Source organism: Eretmochelys imbricata, chromosome 11 (genome assembly GCF_965152235.1).
Source record: "Eretmochelys imbricata isolate rEreImb1 chromosome 11, rEreImb1.hap1, whole genome shotgun sequence".
Taxonomy (NCBI): Eukaryota; Metazoa; Chordata; order Testudines; family Cheloniidae; genus Eretmochelys; species Eretmochelys imbricata.
In genome coordinates, this window is record NC_135582.1 from 39,345,822 (window position 1) to 39,366,442 (window position 20,621).

At 45.9% G+C, this 20,621-nt stretch overlaps 1 protein-coding gene across 4 annotated transcripts in view; it reads left to right on the forward strand.

Annotated features, from left to right (window-relative positions):
• UBR3 (ubiquitin protein ligase E3 component n-recognin 3) overlaps positions 1 to 20,621 on the forward strand; it is a 215,571-nt gene that overhangs the window by 168,336 nt on the left and 26,614 nt on the right. For all 4 annotated transcript variants that reach the window (XM_077829550.1, XM_077829551.1, XM_077829553.1 and 1 more), the window contains one exon: positions 8,169 to 8,269. In XM_077829550.1, the coding sequence (XP_077685676.1) occupies positions 8,169 to 8,269 (101 nt within the window). The remainder of the gene's footprint in view (positions 1 to 8,168; positions 8,270 to 20,621) is intronic.

Below are 20,621 nucleotides of genomic sequence, written 5' to 3' on the forward strand. Positions count from 1 at the left end.
ATTTACTACAACCTGCAGAAGGTTAGAAGGTTGATGGAGAAATATCAGTGCAGACTTAGGAAATGGATTGTACTCTGTCATTTTGAGTCTAACTAAGCATTTTAGTAATTTAAATCATCATCTTTCCCAGGTCAGGACTCTCCCAGTAGAACAATATCTGTCAATAAAAGAAAAAGATCCAAATAGCCTCACTTGCTTATTCTGATTGCAAACAGCATGACAAAGTCCCAGCAGCTAAACAACTTTTGACTGAACATCACTAATGTGTTCACTTGTGCTACTTCTAATCTTCAGACAAAAATCAACGCTAGCAAAACCTGTTCTGTGTCAGAAGAGTACTGTTTATCCAGGTTCTTTGTTTCTAAAACAATACAAAACTTCCTAGTAACACTCTGGATTTGTTCTATCTCATTTTTACTTTAAATTAACATTTTAATTGAAAATTTTTTTTGTAAGGAGATTAATTGCATAACTATTTACTTAATAAAAGGCTTCTTCCTTTTCAGCTTTGTAAGTAATCTACAAAACACAAGCAAGATTGCATTATATTCTTGCAGCTCTTATATAACATTAATAACTTTATTTATATAAATACAAATTTAGAATTAAAATCGTCTGACTCTAGATCTCATACTTTTAGCTTGGTTTTCCTCTACACAACTGGCACTAATTTGTATATCAGGCTGGAGATTTTATGCCAAATGTATAGGAAAATTAAATCCAAATAATACTGCTACTTAAAAAAAAATTTCAGTGTGCACATCTGCATATAGTTGCACTGTTGCCAACAGCCCCAATCTATGCCAAGATCTGCCTCCATAATTGGTGAGGGATCTGGGTACCTGAGAGATTGCCTCCATTCTTGGGTGATGCCTCATTGAGTGCTTGAATGAACAGTCCTCTTGTTTAATCAGAAGCAGGATAGCATCGGGGAATTTTTGGTCAGGAATTCATGACTCTGGAAATTTCTTCCACCATCTACTTGGTCTGCAAGAGCTCAGACTTGTTGAACTTCAGGATACACACAGCAGTACTCATCTGCTTTTACTGGCCGTTCCTATAGAAAAGAAGCATCTGATTGAGGTGTAGGTTTGGATGGAGAGGTGATTTATTGTGCAAGAAGGAATAAGGAGAAATTTATAGTCTTTTTTTCCACACCCTCAGTTGCCTTGTTTTTAACTCTTGTATGACGCACAGATCATTGGATGCAACTTTATCCATGTAAATAAATAACCCTAGACAATTTAGGAAGGGGTTAATATGGTGTCAGTTAGCCACGCACAAGTGAAGTGCTATGTGTGTGAGAAATATTAAGCAAGAAGACTGTGTCCAAAAGAACTTAAAATATGTGAATTATTCTATAAAGCAAAAAAGCTGTCTAATAAATTGTGAAGATTTTTGTGGTAAACTAAGTTGTTGTTGGTGATATACCAGGTTCTTTACAGTTTCTGCTGAACCAGTGACATAGTGGTATGTTGCTGGTCATTGCTTGACCACCTGGTGACATAGCCATCCCAAATCTAGGATAAAAATGAAAATTGCTTTAAACTGAATTCTCCGGGTTGGCTTAGTCTTATGTGGTTGATATGTTGACAGATAAAATGTTTTGGCAAAAGGTGCTTATGTCGAGGATGATATGAGTCTTTGATATGTAGTGGAGGTGGTGTGGCTCTTTTACAGTCAAAGTACGGCTCGCGGAGCCCCCGCCCCATTCTCCACCTACTAGATGTGGGGCGGGAGCTTAGGACTTCTGCCTTGCAACAGGGTGGTGAGGTAGGGGCTTCTGTCCAGCAGAGAGGAGGGGATCGAGGCTTCAGTCCCATGGGGCACACCTGCCAGGGGTTGAGGCTTCAGCAGGAACAGGGCTGAAGTCACCGAGCCCCAGCAGGCGCCTTTTGCGGGGCTGAAGCCCCAAGTTCCGGCAGGAGTGCCCTTGTTCTCGAACTTGTGAAGATAGATGTATGTGGCTCAGAGGGTAAGTAAGTTTGGCTAGCCCTGATATATAGGCACTCAGGATGGAACTGTCCCTAGAAAGTTGTGATGTTCCCCTATACGGTAGGTGCACCCAGACAGATGTTAAGAGAACTGTGCAAGTTAAAGTACTCTTTGCCTGGATGGGCAGTCAGACCTTTTCTGCACATTTCCTGTGTGTTGCAGAGAAGCTGCACAAAAGGAAGATTAATGGTCAAGTCACGTTTTGACACCATATGGTGCTAAATGAGCAGCTTGGCATTTACCAGGAGTAAAGCTCAGGGGCTGAGGGAGGAAGAGGAAACAATGTTTTAAGCACACAGTCCATGAGAGACAGAGACCAAAAGACAGTGACAGTGCATTAGTTGAGGTTTTTGCAAGCTGCAGTTGCCTATGTACAGTCTGTGACCCCACCTCTGTTCAGGGAAACGAGTAATAAGCATTTTTTAAATAAATCATATTAGAAAATACATTGACACTGCATCACCAATTTCTCATCAAATGAAAAACTGACCTGCTGCAAAAGCTCACAAACATTAGCAAAAGGGCAACAGCATAAAGCTGTGTTGCGTCCTATGTGGTGCCCAATACAAAGAGTAGAATTTAGAAATGGTATAGGCTTGTCCTTGTTGATGAAGCTTCTGTACTTGGCCACTCTTCTTCCCTTCCGTCAGATTGCCCCTGACAATGCAAACAGAGCCTTGGTTCAGCCTTCACACCTTATTTATTACAAATCCTAACGTTTAAAGCTTATGTGTCATTCTCTTCTCTCCCTTGGGGACCAGTATTTCTAGGCCTTTGTTCCCTGATGAAATCACCCATAGTGTGGCTTTGTTTCCCCTTCCCTTCATCACAGAGCAGGCCAAATGGAGTAAACAAGAGATTTGAGAGGTGCTTTGCACTCCAGGAGACCCTCTCAGGAACCACAGAAGGGTAAAGTGGAGCATTTCCACAATTGCTCCCAGCCCCAGCCCATGGACTTTTTTGTTCTGCCAGAGAAATGCAGCCCAGTTGTCTTGGACTAGAGGGAGAGGTCAGTCCCAGAAAGGAAATCAAGTAACAAATTTTTCGTTTATGGGCATATCAGAAGGTACCTCTTTGAACTGTATCATATAGATTCTTTTGAAAATGGATGCATGGATTCATTTTACAGTACCTTGCTTCAGCACCATGAGAAGTTACATTAACTGGCTTTTCATTAGCTGCTACTGTGGTACAATCTGTTGGAAAGTCAGACTTATCAGGCTTTCTCATATGCATAGGGGATTAGCAGGATGGATAAATTCCATATTCTAAACAGAGTTTATAAATGCAGTTTCAGTGTCATAATGAAGAAGTTGCTTAGGCTGTTAATGAATGACAGAGTGCTTTTTAAGTGCTTAATGTGCTGCAGTGCTTGACGTAGACTGAAGCAGCTTATCGAAAACCTTGACATTTCATATAGCTTTACTTCTCCAATTCATATGGAATGAATAAATTAAGCAAGTATTTCACTTGTTCTCGCATTTAAAAAGTGAGTCTTCCATACTTTTTTTGGTGATGTTGCCAGTCATCACCGCACACTATATAAATTGGAATCTTGTCTAATTTATTGTGTCAAAATTGGCATTTGACCTAATTGTCTGTTGCTGTGAAATGGCTTTAACTCTGATGCTTTCTGAAGGAAAGAACTTTTCAAATATGAACATGATCAACTAGAGTTCAGAGTTCTTTTTCTTTCTTTCTCTCTTTTTTAATGAATTTAAAATTCTGGAAAAAAATTAAAATGACTTGTTTATAATTTAGGGCATCAGCCTAATGAAACTTATAAATCTGTCTCACAAAAGGGAAAATAAAATTAACCATGGGTAAAATTTTCAAAGGTGCCTAAGTGATTTAGGAGCCTACATCCCTAAGTTTCAGTGAGACTTAAGCTCATAAATGCCTATGTCATTTTTGAAAATGGGACTAGGTGCTTTTGAAAATTTGACTTCTTCATTGCCTTTTCTAGAATTCTAACTGTTCACAACACTGTTTTTTAGAGCAGTGGTTTTCAAACTTTTTTTATTTGCAGACCCCTAAAAAATTGCTGAGGGAGTTGCAGATCCCTTTGAAAATCTTAGACATAGTCTACGGACCCCCAGGGGTCTGCGGACCACAGGCTGAAAATCACTGTTTTAGAGTGACTTGATGCTTGGTGACTTGTGCTCATTGTATACATTGTTAGTTTTCAAGTATAAAAGGAGATAATGTAGATATAAAATAAACTCCTTTTACTGAATCCTTCCTTAAGGGCTCCTGTCACTATGGACTTAGAGATAGTTAATCAGTGTGATTATGTTAACTATGTATGCCAGCTCAGTGATATATTCACTCCAAACCGCTTTCTCAAGAATTTCTAACTCTCCAGGGAGGCAGTCTGATTAAAGGACATTACAGACACAGAAATAATGATAGACAAACACCATAGCATAGTTAAGTGCAGAGGATTCAACTTGATTAAAATTATTAACCAATAGGGAAACATTCCCCAAATTACCTGACAGGGCTGTCCCAGTGCATGTTTCAGCTGGGCACCAGTGGTCCCGGATTCTAAAAAGCTGAGGGTGGATATGAGGTCAATACACCCTCAGGTTTGACCCGGGACTGGGGCTGGAAGTTAGTGTCCCAACCCATTCCCCACCTCCACAGAGGAGGTAGGTGAGATGAGATGATATGAGGAGAGCAACACACTGCATGAGACATGCAATGCCATGCTTAGGGTCAGTGTCTAAGTACCCCATTGAATTATGGTACACCACATAAGACCATTTTTAACCCATCAACCACACTGGAGCCCACTAAATTGTGACAAATGTAATTTCAATCCCAAAACTAGAACTCCGGGATGCCGATGGAAGGTGGAAGAACCCACATAGCAGTTTGCCAGTTTTGCTTTAGGGGAAAATCCCTTCCAGGCCACAAACAAAATGTGGTGATCAGCCTAGTTCCCAGTTTCAGAGGAGAACTAGCTCATTAGATAAGGATGGAGAAGGGTGGGGCTGGACAGAGCCCAAAATGGCTACTCCTCTGCAGCAAGCAAAAGCAGCTTTCCACTCCTGTCTTGGCAGATGAGAAGCAATCAGCTGGCCCACCATGCCTCCGCTGTTCACTGGCAGCAGGAGTGGACAGGACAGGTTCCGATACTTGGATACCATGCGAGGTGCCATGCCCCTGCTCCCAGGTCCTGCAGCATGGGGTAGGGGAATGAGAAAGAAGCAGTACCTTCTCCCTCTTCCATACATATATGCTGCAGGCCATCAGGAGGGAATTGTGTGTAGCACTGCCCCCAGCTGCAGTTCCTTGAGATCTCCCCCTACCCTACTCCCACTCAGGGTGGTGGAGGTGGAGCGATCCCAAGGAACTGGTTATCCCTGTTGCTCTTGGACCGATCAAAAATGCACCCCAGCTAGCAAGGTGCATTTTCCTTGCTACGTAGATTGCAGTATCTGACCCAGTTGGTAGTACTGTATGCTCTGCATCAGAGGTTCTCAAACTGGGAGGCGAGCCCTGCTGGAGGGGGTGGGGGGTGTGGAATATATTCTGGGTGGGGGCGTGAGAAATTTTAGTGGAAAAAAACTTACTGTGCACATTTTACCCAAAGCAATGAATAATTAGCAACGTTGATTCCTCCAGACATTTCAGGTCCTCAGATGGCACTGTGCATTGACTCTAGATGGCGCCATACATTTTGATGGATTTGTGTGAAACTTGCATAGCATTATACAAAGTCATTGCCATCTATATGTTAATCAGTTTTCTACGACGCCGTGTGCACATTTAATTGTAAGCATCGAGCACAATCACAGTTTTGCTTTTGCTTTTATTACAAATAATAGATTGTTGGCTCAGTTTGAACCCAATGACTTACTGATTTTAGTATTAAGTGAGAGTTGCATGTTTTTTTTGTTTGTTTTTTTTATTGGTGTGCATATTTACTTGTGTGGCAGGAGGTGGGGGGAGAACGTAAACTACTACAGACACAAAGAAGGGGAGTGCAGTCAAATAAGTTTTGGAACCACTGCTCTACATACTTAAAGCCATTTACCAAGCTAGAAAAATGCCTGTTAACATATTCTGTTTATACTTGTTAACATATTCTGTTTATAATCTACAGATTCCGTGACTTTCCGTGACTTCTGGAGTGGCCAGTGTGCCTGGCTCGGGGATAGCTCAGGCAGCCCCTGCGCCAGTCGTACCAGCCTCTGCTGGGGCAGTCTTGGTCCACCACACACCTCGCTCCCCAGCAGAATTTGGGTGTGGGAGGGGGCAGGGGGTTGGGGCACAGGATGGGGTGAGGCAGGCTCTGGGCGGCACTTACCTGGGGACTCCCCGGAAACGGCGACCTCCCCCTCGCTCACCTGCTAGGTGGAGGTGTAGCCAGACAGCTGTGCACACTGCCTCCACCTGCAGGCACCACCCTCAGACCTAGTGCTCTGGGCGGAGGCAGCGCGCACAGCTGCCTGGCCACGCCTCCACCTAGCAACTGAGCGAAAGGGATGTCGCTGCTTCCGGGGAGCCCCCCAGGTAAGTGCCTTCCAGAGCCCGTTTCACCCGTCCTGTGCCCCCACACCCAAACTCTGCTGCTGGGGGAGGGGGGGAGAGGCACTGAGCCAGGTAGGAAGTCTGCTGGCTCCACCTGCCCCCAGCACCAGCGGGGGTCCCGGGCCATGCGCCGCCTTCCATCCCCACTCCAGCACCAGCAGAGGTCCTGGGCCACTGTCTGCCCTCCCTTCCAGCACCCGTGGCGCCCCCAGGCAGCCACCCTTCCCCCCAAGTTTTAGTCATGGGTATTTTTAGTAAAAATCATGGACAGGTCACAGGCCATGAATTTTTGTTTACTGCCCGTGACCTGTCCATGACTTCACTAAAAATATCTGTGATGAAAATTTATAAGTAGATATTGATAAGTAGATAACTGATAAAATTGTATTGTTGAACGAAGCTGATTAATCTAACAAGAAATCTGTAGTATCTTTTTCTGTGCTTGCTCTCTCTATCAATCTAGCCATCTGAATTTTTTCATAAAACTTATGGTTCTTAATAAAATGTTGCAGGATTAAGACCCTAAAAATTGGGCAGAAATCTAGCTGACTTTTTTTTTTCCTTTACCCTAAAGTTTGTAGGCTTAGCAGAATTCAATTTTTATTTTTATTATAATTCTGATTGATAATGTGTATTGGTTAAGCATTTATGTTGATTTCTTAATGTTTATTTTTAAGTATGTTTTATTTTTATCGATTTAAATATTGCTGTGCAAAATTTTGCTTTTAAGCATTTCTTCCTTTTTTTACTCAATTTAAATTTTCACAGTTGCAGGAAATTATGGCAGGAGTCAGACAATATGGGAATCAGACATTAATTGACAGTAGACATTGAGATCCAAAAAGTTAAAGCTGTATAACCATTACAACACAAATTGTCAATATCACATGTCAAAGTATATAAAGTAAATATTCTTAAATCAAACTCTAATAAATTCTCAAGCAGCATTTTTCTTACTTTGCCTATCTGTAAATTTTGATGATTGTTGATGTAAATATTTTTGTTGTTTTTTGTGTGTATAGTGAAATCGAATCCTTCCAAGCCTATACATATGGCAATACAGTTCTTATTCCATCTCATAAAGGAAAGGAAAGTCTTATATAGGGTCTCAATGTTTTTCAGTGGAATTCATCCTGTGGGACAGAAAGTTAATCATGAGTACTCTAGTGATGTGTATGTGTGTGTGTGTGCATGTGAATCTATATGTATATATGCTAAACCTTTTGAGGAGAAACAAGCTAAATTGCCTGCCAGAATTTTAAGGTTTTTTATAAATTGTTTTTGTGAATGACTCGGAGTTTGTGGATCATGAGCATTTAGGGAAACACATTGAATGTCGCAGGTGAGTTGTATCTTTAGATCTCTAGAAACCCTTTTTACAGACAGTTTTTTAAAAGCTTAAAACTACTAGTAACAATAGTCAGATGCTCAAATTGTGATTTGTCATAAGTACAGTAGACTAAAATGTGATCTTAAAACTATAGTTTCATTAGTATTATCAGATATTAGGATTCCAAAAGCTTGCAATCATGTAATATTGCAATGACAACCATTTAAAATTAAAATGCAAAGTAAAATGTAAAAATGAAAGATGTATTATAGTGTCAAAAGTGATGATTTTAATAATTTTTCAGGATGAGCAGTGAAGAATTGCCAGAGGTTCCAGTACTTTACAGAGATGTCTCATCCCTTTTGCTCATCCAGATTTTAACCATGCCACAACCATTGCGCAAAGGTATTCTACAAAAGTGCATATATTTAAATGATTGTAAACATAACTGTGTGCATTCATGGTGATTTTAAAAACACAACAAGTCAGAGCTTGTCTGCTGTGTTTTCTGAAAAAGTGACTCTGCCTTTATCTAAAGAAGGTGGCATTGAACAGAAATTTTTGTTGTGATTTGACAGGCTTATCTGTGTCTCCTGTCTTCTCGCACCTTATCAGTCAACCAATACAATAAAGACCTGAAGCCTGAGAAAAACTATTAAGTTCTTTTACTGGAAAAAATGTGTCCTTTGCGTGACCTTCATCTCTTTTCTCTAGAGGGGCAGCTCAATATTTCAAGTTGAACTGAGTGCCTAAGGGTGAAAGATAGTAATTTAGTTTGAGTTCAAATTGCAGCAATCATGTATAATAGGAGGTCACATACAAAGATGTTAATTGCAGTAATGCAGCAACTATAATGTAGTCAGCATATAGTATAACTTGGTATAAATTCTAAATAGACACTTGTGAACTGAAATCTTAGTTACCAAAATTCAAGATATTTGAAATATATCTATATTTGTAAAAAGGACAATTGACTGTGGCTTATTTTGTGAGTAGTCAATGTATGGCCCTAAACAAGGTGACTTAGGTTTTGATTTCACAGTTCTTTATTTTTACTTAGGATGCAACCAGCGGAGGTACTTAGTTGTGTTCTGTTAGTTTGCAGTTAGCTAAGTAAGGGGCTTATTCTCCTATTGATGCATGCACCTAACTCCCCGTAAGGATAATAGAATCTGTTTGTGCCCAGTGAGAGGGAGCAGACCCTTAAGTGTTGAGTGTTCCACTAAAACTCAGCTCAGGATTGGGAAATTATGGTGTTTGAGTATATCCTTTTGCAATTTTATGTTTTTTGTTTACCTTGTGCTATAATGTACTTTCTTTGTAATGCACCAAAAAATATGTTCTCTGAATAGTTTGGTATTCTAATAATCTAAAGAATCAAAATTAAGAGTGAGATACAGTTTGTCACAAAAATAAAACATTCATTATACTAATGTGCTTTATTTTAAATATGAGTCTTATCAGAAGGGCTTAACGAACAGGGATAACTGAACCCTAAGGAGACTAAACTGAGGAAAGATGGGATGTTAGATGGGGTGGGATCTGAGTTACCCAGGAAAGAATTTTCTGTAGTATCTGGCTGGTGAATCTTGCCCATATGCTCAGGGTTTAGCTGATTGCCATATTTGGGGTCGGGAAGGAATTTTCCTCAGGGGCAGATTGGAAGAGGCCCTGGAGGTTTTTCGCCTTCCTCTGTAGCATGGGGCACGGGTCACTTGCTGGAGGATTCTCTGATCCTTGAAGTCTTTAAACCACGATTTGAGGACTTCAACACCTCAGACATAGGTGAGGTTTTTCGCAAGAGTGGATGGGTGAGATTCTCTGGCCTGTGTTGTGCAGGAGGTCGGACTAGATGATCATAATGGTCCCTTCTGACCTTAGTATCTATGAATCTATCTATGAAAGTGGTCTAAAATTATTCTTTATACAAGGACGGAATGAACCCTGGTACAAATGATTTAACCTTTCTGGGGCTATTTTATTTAAGAATGTAGGACAGCTTTGCATGCAGGTACACTTTTACATCAGGAAAGACAACTTTCAGTTAATAGCAAGGCGTCATGTAGAGAGTTCTGTAAATTTTCATTTGCTTTTGCTTTTACTCAGAATATGTTCCAGTTGAAAGGGGAAAGGTGAAGTGACAGGGAAAAGATGGATATACATTTTTCAAATCTAGGAAGTATTAAGTTGGAAATAGAAAAATAGGATTGGTAAAACCAAAGTCCACCACTTTTTGTAATTCTTATTCCATAAAGAAAATTGAACAAAAAGGAGGAAAAACCTTCTTCAACTCTCACACTCCAAACACAGAGATTGGGAGCTCAGTGAAATGTGTTATTATTTGTACATACAGTAATAGTGATATTTAGCTCTTATGTAATGTGTATGTAATTCACAAAATAAGTATCATGATCACCCTTTTACTTATGGTGAAATTGAGACCGAGAGAGGTAAAGTGACTTGCCAAAGGTCACACAGCAGGTCAGTGGAAGAGCTGAGAATAGAACCCACGTCTCACCATGCGGCTTCCCAAGCTTTCTCCAACTTCTCAGTTTGATTCCAGAGCACAGCAATTGTGGCAGGACTGGACATGAGGATTCTGAGGCAAAGAGGATGGATGGGATGTGGTCTTATACTTACCGTATATACTTGTTTGCTAAGCCGCATTTTTTTAGTAAAAAAGTGGAAGCATCAGCGAAGGGGGTTGGCTTATGAACGGGTATAGAGAGCGGGAGAGGTGGGACACAGCCCCGCCCCCCAACAGAGGGGACAAGGAGAGGCAGCAGAGCCAGAAGGGAAGAGGTGGGGCCAGAGTCTCTCTGCTTCTGGCCATGCTGATCTTCCCCCAGCCTCCGAAGCAGCTGCAGCTCCGGGGCTGGCAGGCTGCGGCCGTGCCGCTCAGCCCCTCCCCCCAGAGCACTCTGTGGCCGCGCCACCCGGCCCGCCAGAGCACACTGTGGCCACGCCGCTCAGCCCACCGGAACATGCTGCGGCCGCGCCGCCCAGTCTGGCCTGCCAGAGCAGCTCCAGCCAGGCCAGAGACATCCTCCCCTGGCCCGCCCCAGCTAAGATAGGAAGGGATGGGATGGGGAGAGTATGGGGGTCCTGGGCTAGGGGTAGGGTCATGGGGGGGTGGTGGTCACAGGGGTTACTTCCCTGACCCTCAGCTTCCCCCTGCTTCCCCCCCCCCCCACACACACACAAAAAATGTCCCCACCAGTTGCTGTCCCAGCCCGTCAGGGTAAGCAGCTGGCAGGCTGGGACAGTTTGTTTATTTAGGTTTACTTCCGTGCCTGCGGACGCTCGAGATAAACAAACCGTCTCGGCCTGCCAGCGGCTTATCCTGTTGCCCTGGGAGCCAAAGTTTGCCAACATTTGCCAACCCCTGTATTATAGGGTCGTCTTATGAACGGGTCATTAAAAATTTCCATTTTTACTTGTCCATCTTTGGGGGGTCGGCTTATAAATGAACCGGCTTATGATCGAGTATATACGGTACCTATCCCTATATACTGTACCTATCCCTAGAATGCTCTTCCAACTTTATACTAAAGTATTTCATAGACAAAATGGTATTGCAGTATGATGCTAAACCTACTACCAGGGGACTCTGAGTCATAAGAACAAACAGAAAATCTGTGTATAGAATACATGGAGGTTTTTTTCTCTTTATTTTTTGAGAGAAACAATTTTATATGGGCATTGAGTTCTGCATCATATTACAATACCATTTCTTTGGAGTGCGGACAATTTTAAAGTAATAAAATATTTGTACATTTGATTGTGGTCCTTGTGGTAAACTACAGTTACCTTATTCTTCAAGTATTTAATGTGTCAGTTCATCTTTTTTGCTTCAAATCCATTTTTGAGATCTAATCATATTTACATAGTATTCTTTGAGAACATTAGCACTTACGAAGCAGGACCGAAACTTCATATATTGCCCTTCAAGTATAGCTCTGGGAATTGCATTAGCTACCTTATTAACTGTTGTACCATCTTGGTATCTTTTTCATTCCTACATTGATTAAGGTAAAATAATACCATTATAACTGTTCAGTCTCTTCATTCAGAGAGTGAAAATTGATCTGAACCCATCATAAAGAAAGAACACAAATTAAGTCTTTTATTACAGAGAAGCTTAATGATAGAGGTCAGAACATTACAGGCTCTAGTCACATCAATTTATTAAGATAGGACTAACAGGGTACACATTGTACGTGTAGAGTGCACCTGCTATGTAGTGTGACCTGCAAAATAGTCACTGTGTTCATTTGCTGAAACAATTCGTGACTTTTAAAAACCTAAAAAATCTAAGATGGGCAGAGCTGCTATGTGCTTGACATGCTTGGCATTGTGATTAAGTAAAATTCTCTTCATATGTGTAGGATACTGTGAATTCATCTTTACAATGTGAGATTAAATACATTGGTCTCTCGAAGCACACTTACATGTATGTGCTTATGAGTTAACATTTGTGCATCATCGTGCAGTGCACAGAATAGACACTTCTCAGGGAGTGAATCAGGATTGTGTAGCAAATGAGGCTATTGTCTGTAAAGCCCTGGCACATTGGTTGTAGAAGTAGAGAGTTATGTAATGTATGTGGCAGGAGACTGCAGAAACAGAAAGGGTGGTCTTGTGGTTAAGGCAGTTGAATGCCATCCTTGTGAATTGAATTCTGCCCCTTCCTCTGCCACAATATTCTTAATGCTGGGCAAATCACGTAAGCCAAACTTTTCACAGGTAACCACTCAACATAAGTTCCTCATTTCCTGAGTGCCTGACTTGAGACTGTGGGGTCCAATTTGACTCAAAGCTGTAATGAAGTCAAGGAGAGCTGTGCTTTGAACATATAAAGTATCATATACATGCTAAGTACTCTGAAAAATTAGGATCTGGATGTGTCAAGTTGGGCAACCACAATTGGTAGACACTTTTGACAGTTTTGAACTTGCTTTCTCTGTGATTTTGTGCCCCGTCTGTGAAATGGAGACGATGATAATACAGTCTGACAGGGGTGTTGTGAGGATAAATGGATTGTTTGTAGTACTACAGAAAAGCCCAAGAGTACTACAGAAAAGCCCAAGAGGAAATTAATAATTTTGTATTCAGAGCAGGATTTAGATCGTGTGCAGTAAATAAGGCCCAGGGCCACACACTGAACAATGAGGTAAAAATAAATATTAAATAGTTATCCCATTTTCTTCTTTGAGTGATTGCTCATGTGTATTCCACAATAGGTGTGCGTGCTCGCCACATGCACCGGTGCCGGAAGTTTTTTCCCTTAGCAGTACCTGTAGCGGGAGCGCTCCCCATGACCACTGGAGTGGCACCTGCCTGGCACGGTATAAGAGGAGCTGCACGCTCCCCGCACCCTCAGTTCCTTCTTGCCGCCAGTGAAGGTGCGTTGGAACTGCTCTGCTCCAGCTTTGCTGTAGCTTGTCCCCAGAACTGCTCATTCATTCAGTGTTAGTACCTGTAGTTAGTTAGCTGTTTAGTTAGTCAGTGAGGCCGGGTCGGGGCATGCCCTGCGCCCCAGGGTTTAAATCAGGCAGCTCATGTAGGTGTTCTGTGCCAAGAAGTGACCCGCACACAGACTGTTTGCACTGTTTGGGAGAAACCCATATCAGCGAAAGGTGCAAGATTCGCAAGTTGTTTAAGCCTCGGACCAAAAGAGAAAGGAACATCAGGCTCCGGGCCATCCTGATGGAGTCAGTGCTCACCCCGACTCCGGCACGCCACTCCGAACTGGTACCCGGCACCGCGGCGTCAGTATGCGGCGACCCTCTGGTGCCACTGACCAGTTGGCACTGCTCCCCATCCACGGGGCCTGCCAAGAGGGCCAGGAAGACTCCATCTTCGCAGCAGCACTGAGGGAAGTCAGGGACAGAGGCTAGGCCCATGTCGGGCAGTCCTCGATCCCCACCAGGCCCCAGGCCTCCTACTCAGGTTGAGTAGAGTAGCCTGGCCCCTTTGGAACTGGCCTCTCTGGATGTCTGGATGCCATCCGCACCTGAAGCCCTCCAGGCGTCCTGGGATGTTATGTCCATGCCGGTGCCCAGAGCACCACCGATGTTGGCCCCACGCTCCAGAGGCAAGCCGCCACTGGGATTTCCGCAGTTGCCTCCGGCCTGATACCAGTCTTGGTCGAGGGAACGTTCCTGACACCGTTCACCGCCCAGCGACCGCTCAGGGCAGAGTCCATGTGGCTCACCCTCAACGCTAACCAGACTGGCTGGCTGGGTTCCTTCTGGCTAGGACTCTCGGCACCGCTTGTCCTCAAGGAGTGAATATTGATGGGGCCGCAGCGGGCGTCGCCAATGGTCCTCATCTCGGAGAGGGCACTGCAGTCGGTCACGGCACGGTCATTGACGCTGTTCCCACTCGGACTCCCGCTCCAAGTCTCTGCCAAGGCACCGCAGCCCCGGGCGTTGATCATTGGCATCTTGCCGCTGTGGGTCCGCCCGTCAAGGCTGTTTGCGGAGCATCTGTTGCAATCGATACCAGTCCTCCATGTCGAGATTGCGGTCCCACAGCCGTCATAGATCCTAGCACCACTGTTCCTCCCGATCCAGAGATAGCAGCAGATCTTACGCCAACCCCGGTCTCCATTTGTAGCTGTCCTTTGGTGGGCCAGGCCAGTCAACCCGAACAGCTGGCCGTGCCGGGGCCACAGCAGGTGCAGTGGCACTGAGTGTCGTGACCAGCCCAATGGTATCAGTGGGCACCGTGGCCTCCGGCGCAGCCACCGGTGGGAGCTCACTCGGTGGCTGGAGCGTCGGAAGCACCATTAGACTCCCTCTCCAGAACCCTGAGAAAGGAGTCGGTGGGACATACGTCCTCGGCACTGTTCCTGGAGTCCGACCAGGTGGTGGGCCCTCCAGTGCCTGCTAACGCCCAGAGCACTGCACCGGCCTCCTCGCCCTGCCTGGAGGAGGTGATTGTGATGTCCGTCCCCGCCCCCTCCCCCCCCGCAGGAGGATTTCAGGGCTCACCAAGAACTCTTAAAGAGGGTGGCAGCAAGCCTTCACCTCCAAGCAGAAGAGATGAAGGAGCCCTCAGACTCGCTGTTTAACGTGTTGTCCTCATCAACACCGGATAGGGTGGCCTTGCCTCTCCATGAAGGAGGTGGCTAAAATTTCAAATGCCATGTGGCAAACACCGGCCTCGTTGGCCCCCATCTCTAAAAAGGCGGAACACAAGTACTTTGTACCCACTAAAGGGCATGAGTACCTGTATACCCACCTGGCGCCCAACTCCCTGGTGGTCAAATCAGTCAACCACAGGGAACGGCAAGGTCAGCCAGCCCTGACCCCAAAGAACAAAGACTCTCGGAGACTAGATTCTTTCAGAAGGAAAATTTATTCGTCTTCGAGCTTACAGTTACAAGTGGCAAACCATCAGGCTCTCCTGGGCTGGTACAAATTCAGTCTGTGGGGCTCCCTGCCCAAGTTTGAGGACTCCCTCCAGGAGTGTGATAGGAAGAAGTTCAGGGCGCTAGTGGAGGAAGGGGCAGCGGCTGCTAGGGCGTCGCTGCAGGCAGCCTCGGATGCTGCGGACATGGCCGCACGATCAATGGCCTCCGCCGTGTCCATGAGACAGGCGTCATGGCTTCTGGTCTCTGGGCTGTCCAGCGAGGCGCAGTCTTCCATGCAGGATCTCCCATTCAATGGGAAGGCTCTGTTTGCAGAGGAAACAGATACAAGGCTGCATGGCATGGAAGACTCCCGCACGACCCTCCAGACTCTGGGCCTCTGTGTCCCGGCTCCAGCAAAACCTAAGTTCAAGCCGCAGCAGACTCCCTTCCAGGCTGCCCTTCTGAAGTATGGGGCCGCCTATAAGAGGCAGTGGGACTATAAGAGACACACTCAGAGGCGGTCTCGGCCTGCCCCCCAGCCTGGGCAAGCAGGCGGGGAAAAGTCGTTTTTGACAGGACGCTCGGGGGTACCCCGCCAGTCCTCACCAGGGATCCACCCCCAATAAAACTACCCTTCTCCAATCAGTTGTGTGCTTTTCTCCCAGAACAGTCGTGGCTCACCTCGGACCGATGGTCGTCAACACGATCTCCCAGGGTTTACTTCCTCCCCGCCCAACCATTCCCCACCCCCATCCCTCTTGGGGGACCCTTTTCATGAAGATCTGCTCGAGCAGGAGGTAGGGTGGCTCCTAGGACTAGGAGCGATAGAGGCGGTGCTCAAGGAGTTCATGGGCAAGGTGTATTACTCCCGTTATTTCCTTATCCCGAAGACCAAAGGGGGGCTCAGGCCCATCTTGGACCTGCAAGGTCTGAACCAGTACATGGTGAAACTCAAGTTCCGCATGGTCTCCCTGGCCGTCGTCATCCCCTCCCTGGATCCTGGGGACTGGAGCACTGTCCTCGATCTACAGGATGCATACTTCCACATCCACATATTTGAGGGGCACAGGCGCTTCCTCTGTTTTGTGGTGGGACAGAATCATTACCAAGTCATGGTCCTCCCATTTGGTCTGTCGGCTGCCCCCAGGGTCTTTACAAATGCATGTTGGTGGTAGTGGCCTACCTCAGATGGCGGGGGGTCCAGATATTTCCCTATCTGGAAAATTGGCTTGTCAAGGGCACCTCCTGGTCGCAGGTGAGGGATTACATGGCGCTCCTCCTGTCCACGTGCACCACCTTGGGCCTGTTGGTAAAAAATACCAAGTCCACATTAGTCCCAGTCCAACGCATAGAGTTTATCACGGTGCTCCTGGATGCAGTGTCGGCCAGGGCCTCTCTCCCGCCAGACAGATTTGAGACCCTGAAAGGTCTCATCAACTCGGTCACAAGATTCCCGGTGACAACAGCCAGGGTTTACCTGCAACTCTTGGGTCACGTGTCGGTGTGCACGTACATGGTCCGTCACGCTAGACTCAGGATGAGGCCCCTCCAGCTCTGGTCGGCCTTGAAGTTCTCCCAGGCCATGGACAGGATGGACAAGGTCCTCACCATGCTGGACTCTGTGATCACCTTCCTACAGTGGTGGTCCGCCCCAAACAACATGCTCCAAAGGGTCCTGTTCAGGGACAGGGCCCCGTCGTTGGCGCTGGTGTCTGATGCGTCGAACCTGGGTTGTGGGGCCCATGTGGGGATCTTTCAGACCGAAGGCCTGTGGTTGGCTCAAGACCTGACCCTACCTATAAATGTCAAGGAGCTCAGGGCAGTGCGGCTGGCGTGTATGGCCTTCCGCTTGCACCTGGAGGGCAAGGTAGTCAGGGTCCTCACGGACAACACGGCCTCGATGTTCTATAACAACAGGCAAGGCGGGGCCTGATCCTCTACTCTCTGCCACGAAGCCCTCAGGCTGTGGGACTTCTGTATAACCCACGACATCCTCCTGAAGGCCTTCCACCTAGTGGGTGCCTGGCATGAGAGGGTGGATTGCTTGAGCAGGGACTTTTCCTCGCAACACAAGTGGTCCCTCCACCTGGAAGTGGCCCATCGGCTCTTCCGAAGGTGGGGAACTCCCCAGGCGGACCTACTTGTGACTTGGCAGAACTGGCGATGCTTCTGGTTCTGCTCCAGGGGGGGCCTGGGGAGGGGCGCTATCTCCGATGCCTTTCTCCTGTCCGGTCAGGCTGGCTTCACTACACCTTTCCCCCGTTCTCTCTAATCAGCAGGGTCCTGGAAAAGATAAAGACAGGCATGGCCCCAGTCCTCCTGATTGCCCCGGCGTGGCCCAGGCAGCATTGGTACGGGACCCTCACGGGCCTGGTGGTAGCTCCACTATGGCCGTTGTCACTCCACCCAGACCTTCTCCCTCAGGACCAGGGCCACCTCCTCCATCCCAACCTAAAGGCGCTTCACCTCACGGCGTAGATGCTCAGTGGTTAGGTGGAGAGGGAAGGACGTGCTCAGAACAGGTTCAGCGCGTCCTCCTCGAAAGTAGACGGCCCTCCACTCGCCGCGCTTATTTGGCAAAGTGATCCGGGTTCTCTTGGTGGGTGGCAGACCTTGGTGTCTCCCCGGTGGCTGCCCTGATCCAGCTTATCCTTGATTACCTCCAACACCTGAGGGCCCAGGGCCTGGCGCCCTCATCAGCTGAGGTGCACCTGGCAGCCATATTGGCCTTCCATCCGCTGGTGCAAGGGCACACGGTATTTTCCCATGCTATGACTGGCCTGTTCCTTAAGGGTTTGGACCGTCTTTTTCCGTATTCTAGAACCCCGGTCCCGCAGTGGGACCTAAACCTGATGTTGGCTCGTCTCACGGGGCCCCCGTTTGAACCACTGGCCACGAGCTCCTGGTCTCACTGCTTGTGGAAGGTGGCTTTCCTGGTTGCAATCACGTCTCCCAGGTGAGTCTCGGAGCTCAGGGCCCTGACCTCCTAGCCGCCGTACACGGTCTTTCATAAGGACATGGTCCAGCTCTGCCCACACCCCGCGTTCCTCTCAAAGGTGGTCTCCGCCTACCATATAGGTCAAACATTTTTCTACCGGTCCTCTGCCCCAAGCCTCACCCATCCAGTGAGGAGCGCCGGCTCCACACAGTCGATGTGCGGCGGGCTCTGGCTTTCTACCTTGAGCGGACTTGTCCCCCCGCCACCCATTGTGAGGGCACACTCGACTTGGGCGCAGGTCTCATCGGCTGCCTTCGTGGCCCACGTCCCAGTCCAGGACATTTGTAGGGCCGCCACGTGGTCTTCGGTTCACATGTTCACCTCGCACTATGCGATCGTCCCCCAAACCAGGGATGACGCCAGGGTTCGGCAGGCTGTCCTCTGTCCTGGGAACGTGTGAACTCCTACCCACTTCCATCAGATATAGCTTAGAATCACCTATTGTGGAATACACATGAGCAATCACTCGAAGAAGAGAAGACAGTTACCTGGATGTCTATTCCGCATCCCGCTCTCCTTCCCCTCCGTCGGAGTTGTCTGGCAAGAAGGAACTGAGGGTTGGGGGAGCATGCAGCTCCCCTTATACCGCGCCAGGCAGGCCTCACTCCAGGAGTCACGGTGGGTGCTCCCACCTATGAGTACTGCTAGGGGAAAAACTTCCAGCACTGGTGCACGTGACGAGCGTGCACACCTATTGTGGAATAGACATGAGCAACACATCTCGAAGAACACCAGTTACGGAAAAGGTAACTGCCTTTTCCCAGAACAGAAAAAGGCAGACATCTTGTGGAGAAAATAGTATGAGATTGTGTAGTAAAAGACTTGTCTCATAATTCATAAACACCGGGGGCCCAAATGAAGGTTGTACAGGCAAACTAGCAAACTAGCAAATAATTTGGGGGCAGGAGGGGGGAGAAGGTTTAATGACCAAGCCAGGGCAATCCTTTTTAAAATCTTGTCTGAAAGCACAGTGCCCCCAATAATATGCAAGGACATTGATCTAGTACTGACTGAAAGAAGAGCACAACCTATTGAATAACCAAAATATGGAGCTCAGTTCTTCCTCTGTTCAGCTTGGCACTCAGCTTGCCACGGGAATGAGGTGGACATGAACCATCAGAGAACTGCTTATAGCTTCCTGCTTCTTCACCAGCTCAGCATGAGCATCTGTGAAAGCAGCCTGGGAGCTGCACTAATTTATGCCACTCTAAGGTTAAGTGACTTGTAGCCTATCATAAGGGAAGTAATGTTTCCCTCCATTGCCCATTTAGAGCCTGAATCTCCCTCGGCACCATAAAGGGGCCAGCAGCACCTCAGGTGAACATTAACATTTATCTTTCATCACTGGATATGTATCTTGACTAAATAGAGAAAAAGTATTAGCTTAAACAGTAAATATTTCAGTTTCTACACTGAAAGTAGATTATGTATACACAGGGCTTTTGGTTAGCCTTTCATGGATTATTTTACATTTTAATGCTGACTTCCTTTTTTTAAAATGTTTTTTTCAAATATCTGTTTAAGTTTCAGTGAAAGAAAAAGGTTTATTTAGGTAAGGTGACTATTTCCAGTTTATGCAGAATTGCTAACCTTTTCCTTTGAATGTGTTTAGTCAGCAAGCTCTCTTATTGCAGTTGTTGCCTTCCAGCATATGACATTTAATTTTATATAAATGACCGAATAAAAAGGCATATGCTGAGTTATCAATAAATGACTTATCACAGTACTGCTAGGATTAGGGGGTCCACCAGCCTTTCCTTTATAAACTCTATAATGGACTTCAGTGTAGGTTGTGTAAAGATATATTAAAGATAAATGGGATGATTTTTGCACACAATTGTTTCACCCTAATCAGCTGTACAGTTAACAAATAATAAAAGACACACTGCCTGGATATTTTAGTCATGTAAATGCAAAATGAGAATACTACACCAATGTGCAATAGTCTCATTAATATAACTTTGTTTTATCCCTAACATGCAACAAACAATAGTAGGTATTAATATGTTATTTATAGTAGATGCCCCACTGCAAACACCTTCTGCCTTTTGAGTGTGAGTGGGGGTGTGTTGGACTCCCAAAGGGCCTAAAGTTCATATTGTGAAAAAACTAACCTGCAAATTTTATTTTTATTAATTTTTTTTAATTAAAGTACAAAAGGCATAACCACATTTTAAAAAACCCCTGCATTTTGACCTACCTAAATACAATGACTGAATTTAGTTTTGTTAGGATGAAAATTTGCATACCCTAAATCTCTATTGACTAGGACTTGCTATGTCTACACTGTAGATGGGAAGTGTGCCTCCCAGCCCTGGTAGACAGGCATGCGTTAGCTCTGCTTAAACTTGAGCACCAAAAATAGCAGTGTGGACTTTGCAGCATAGGCTAGCCTTGGA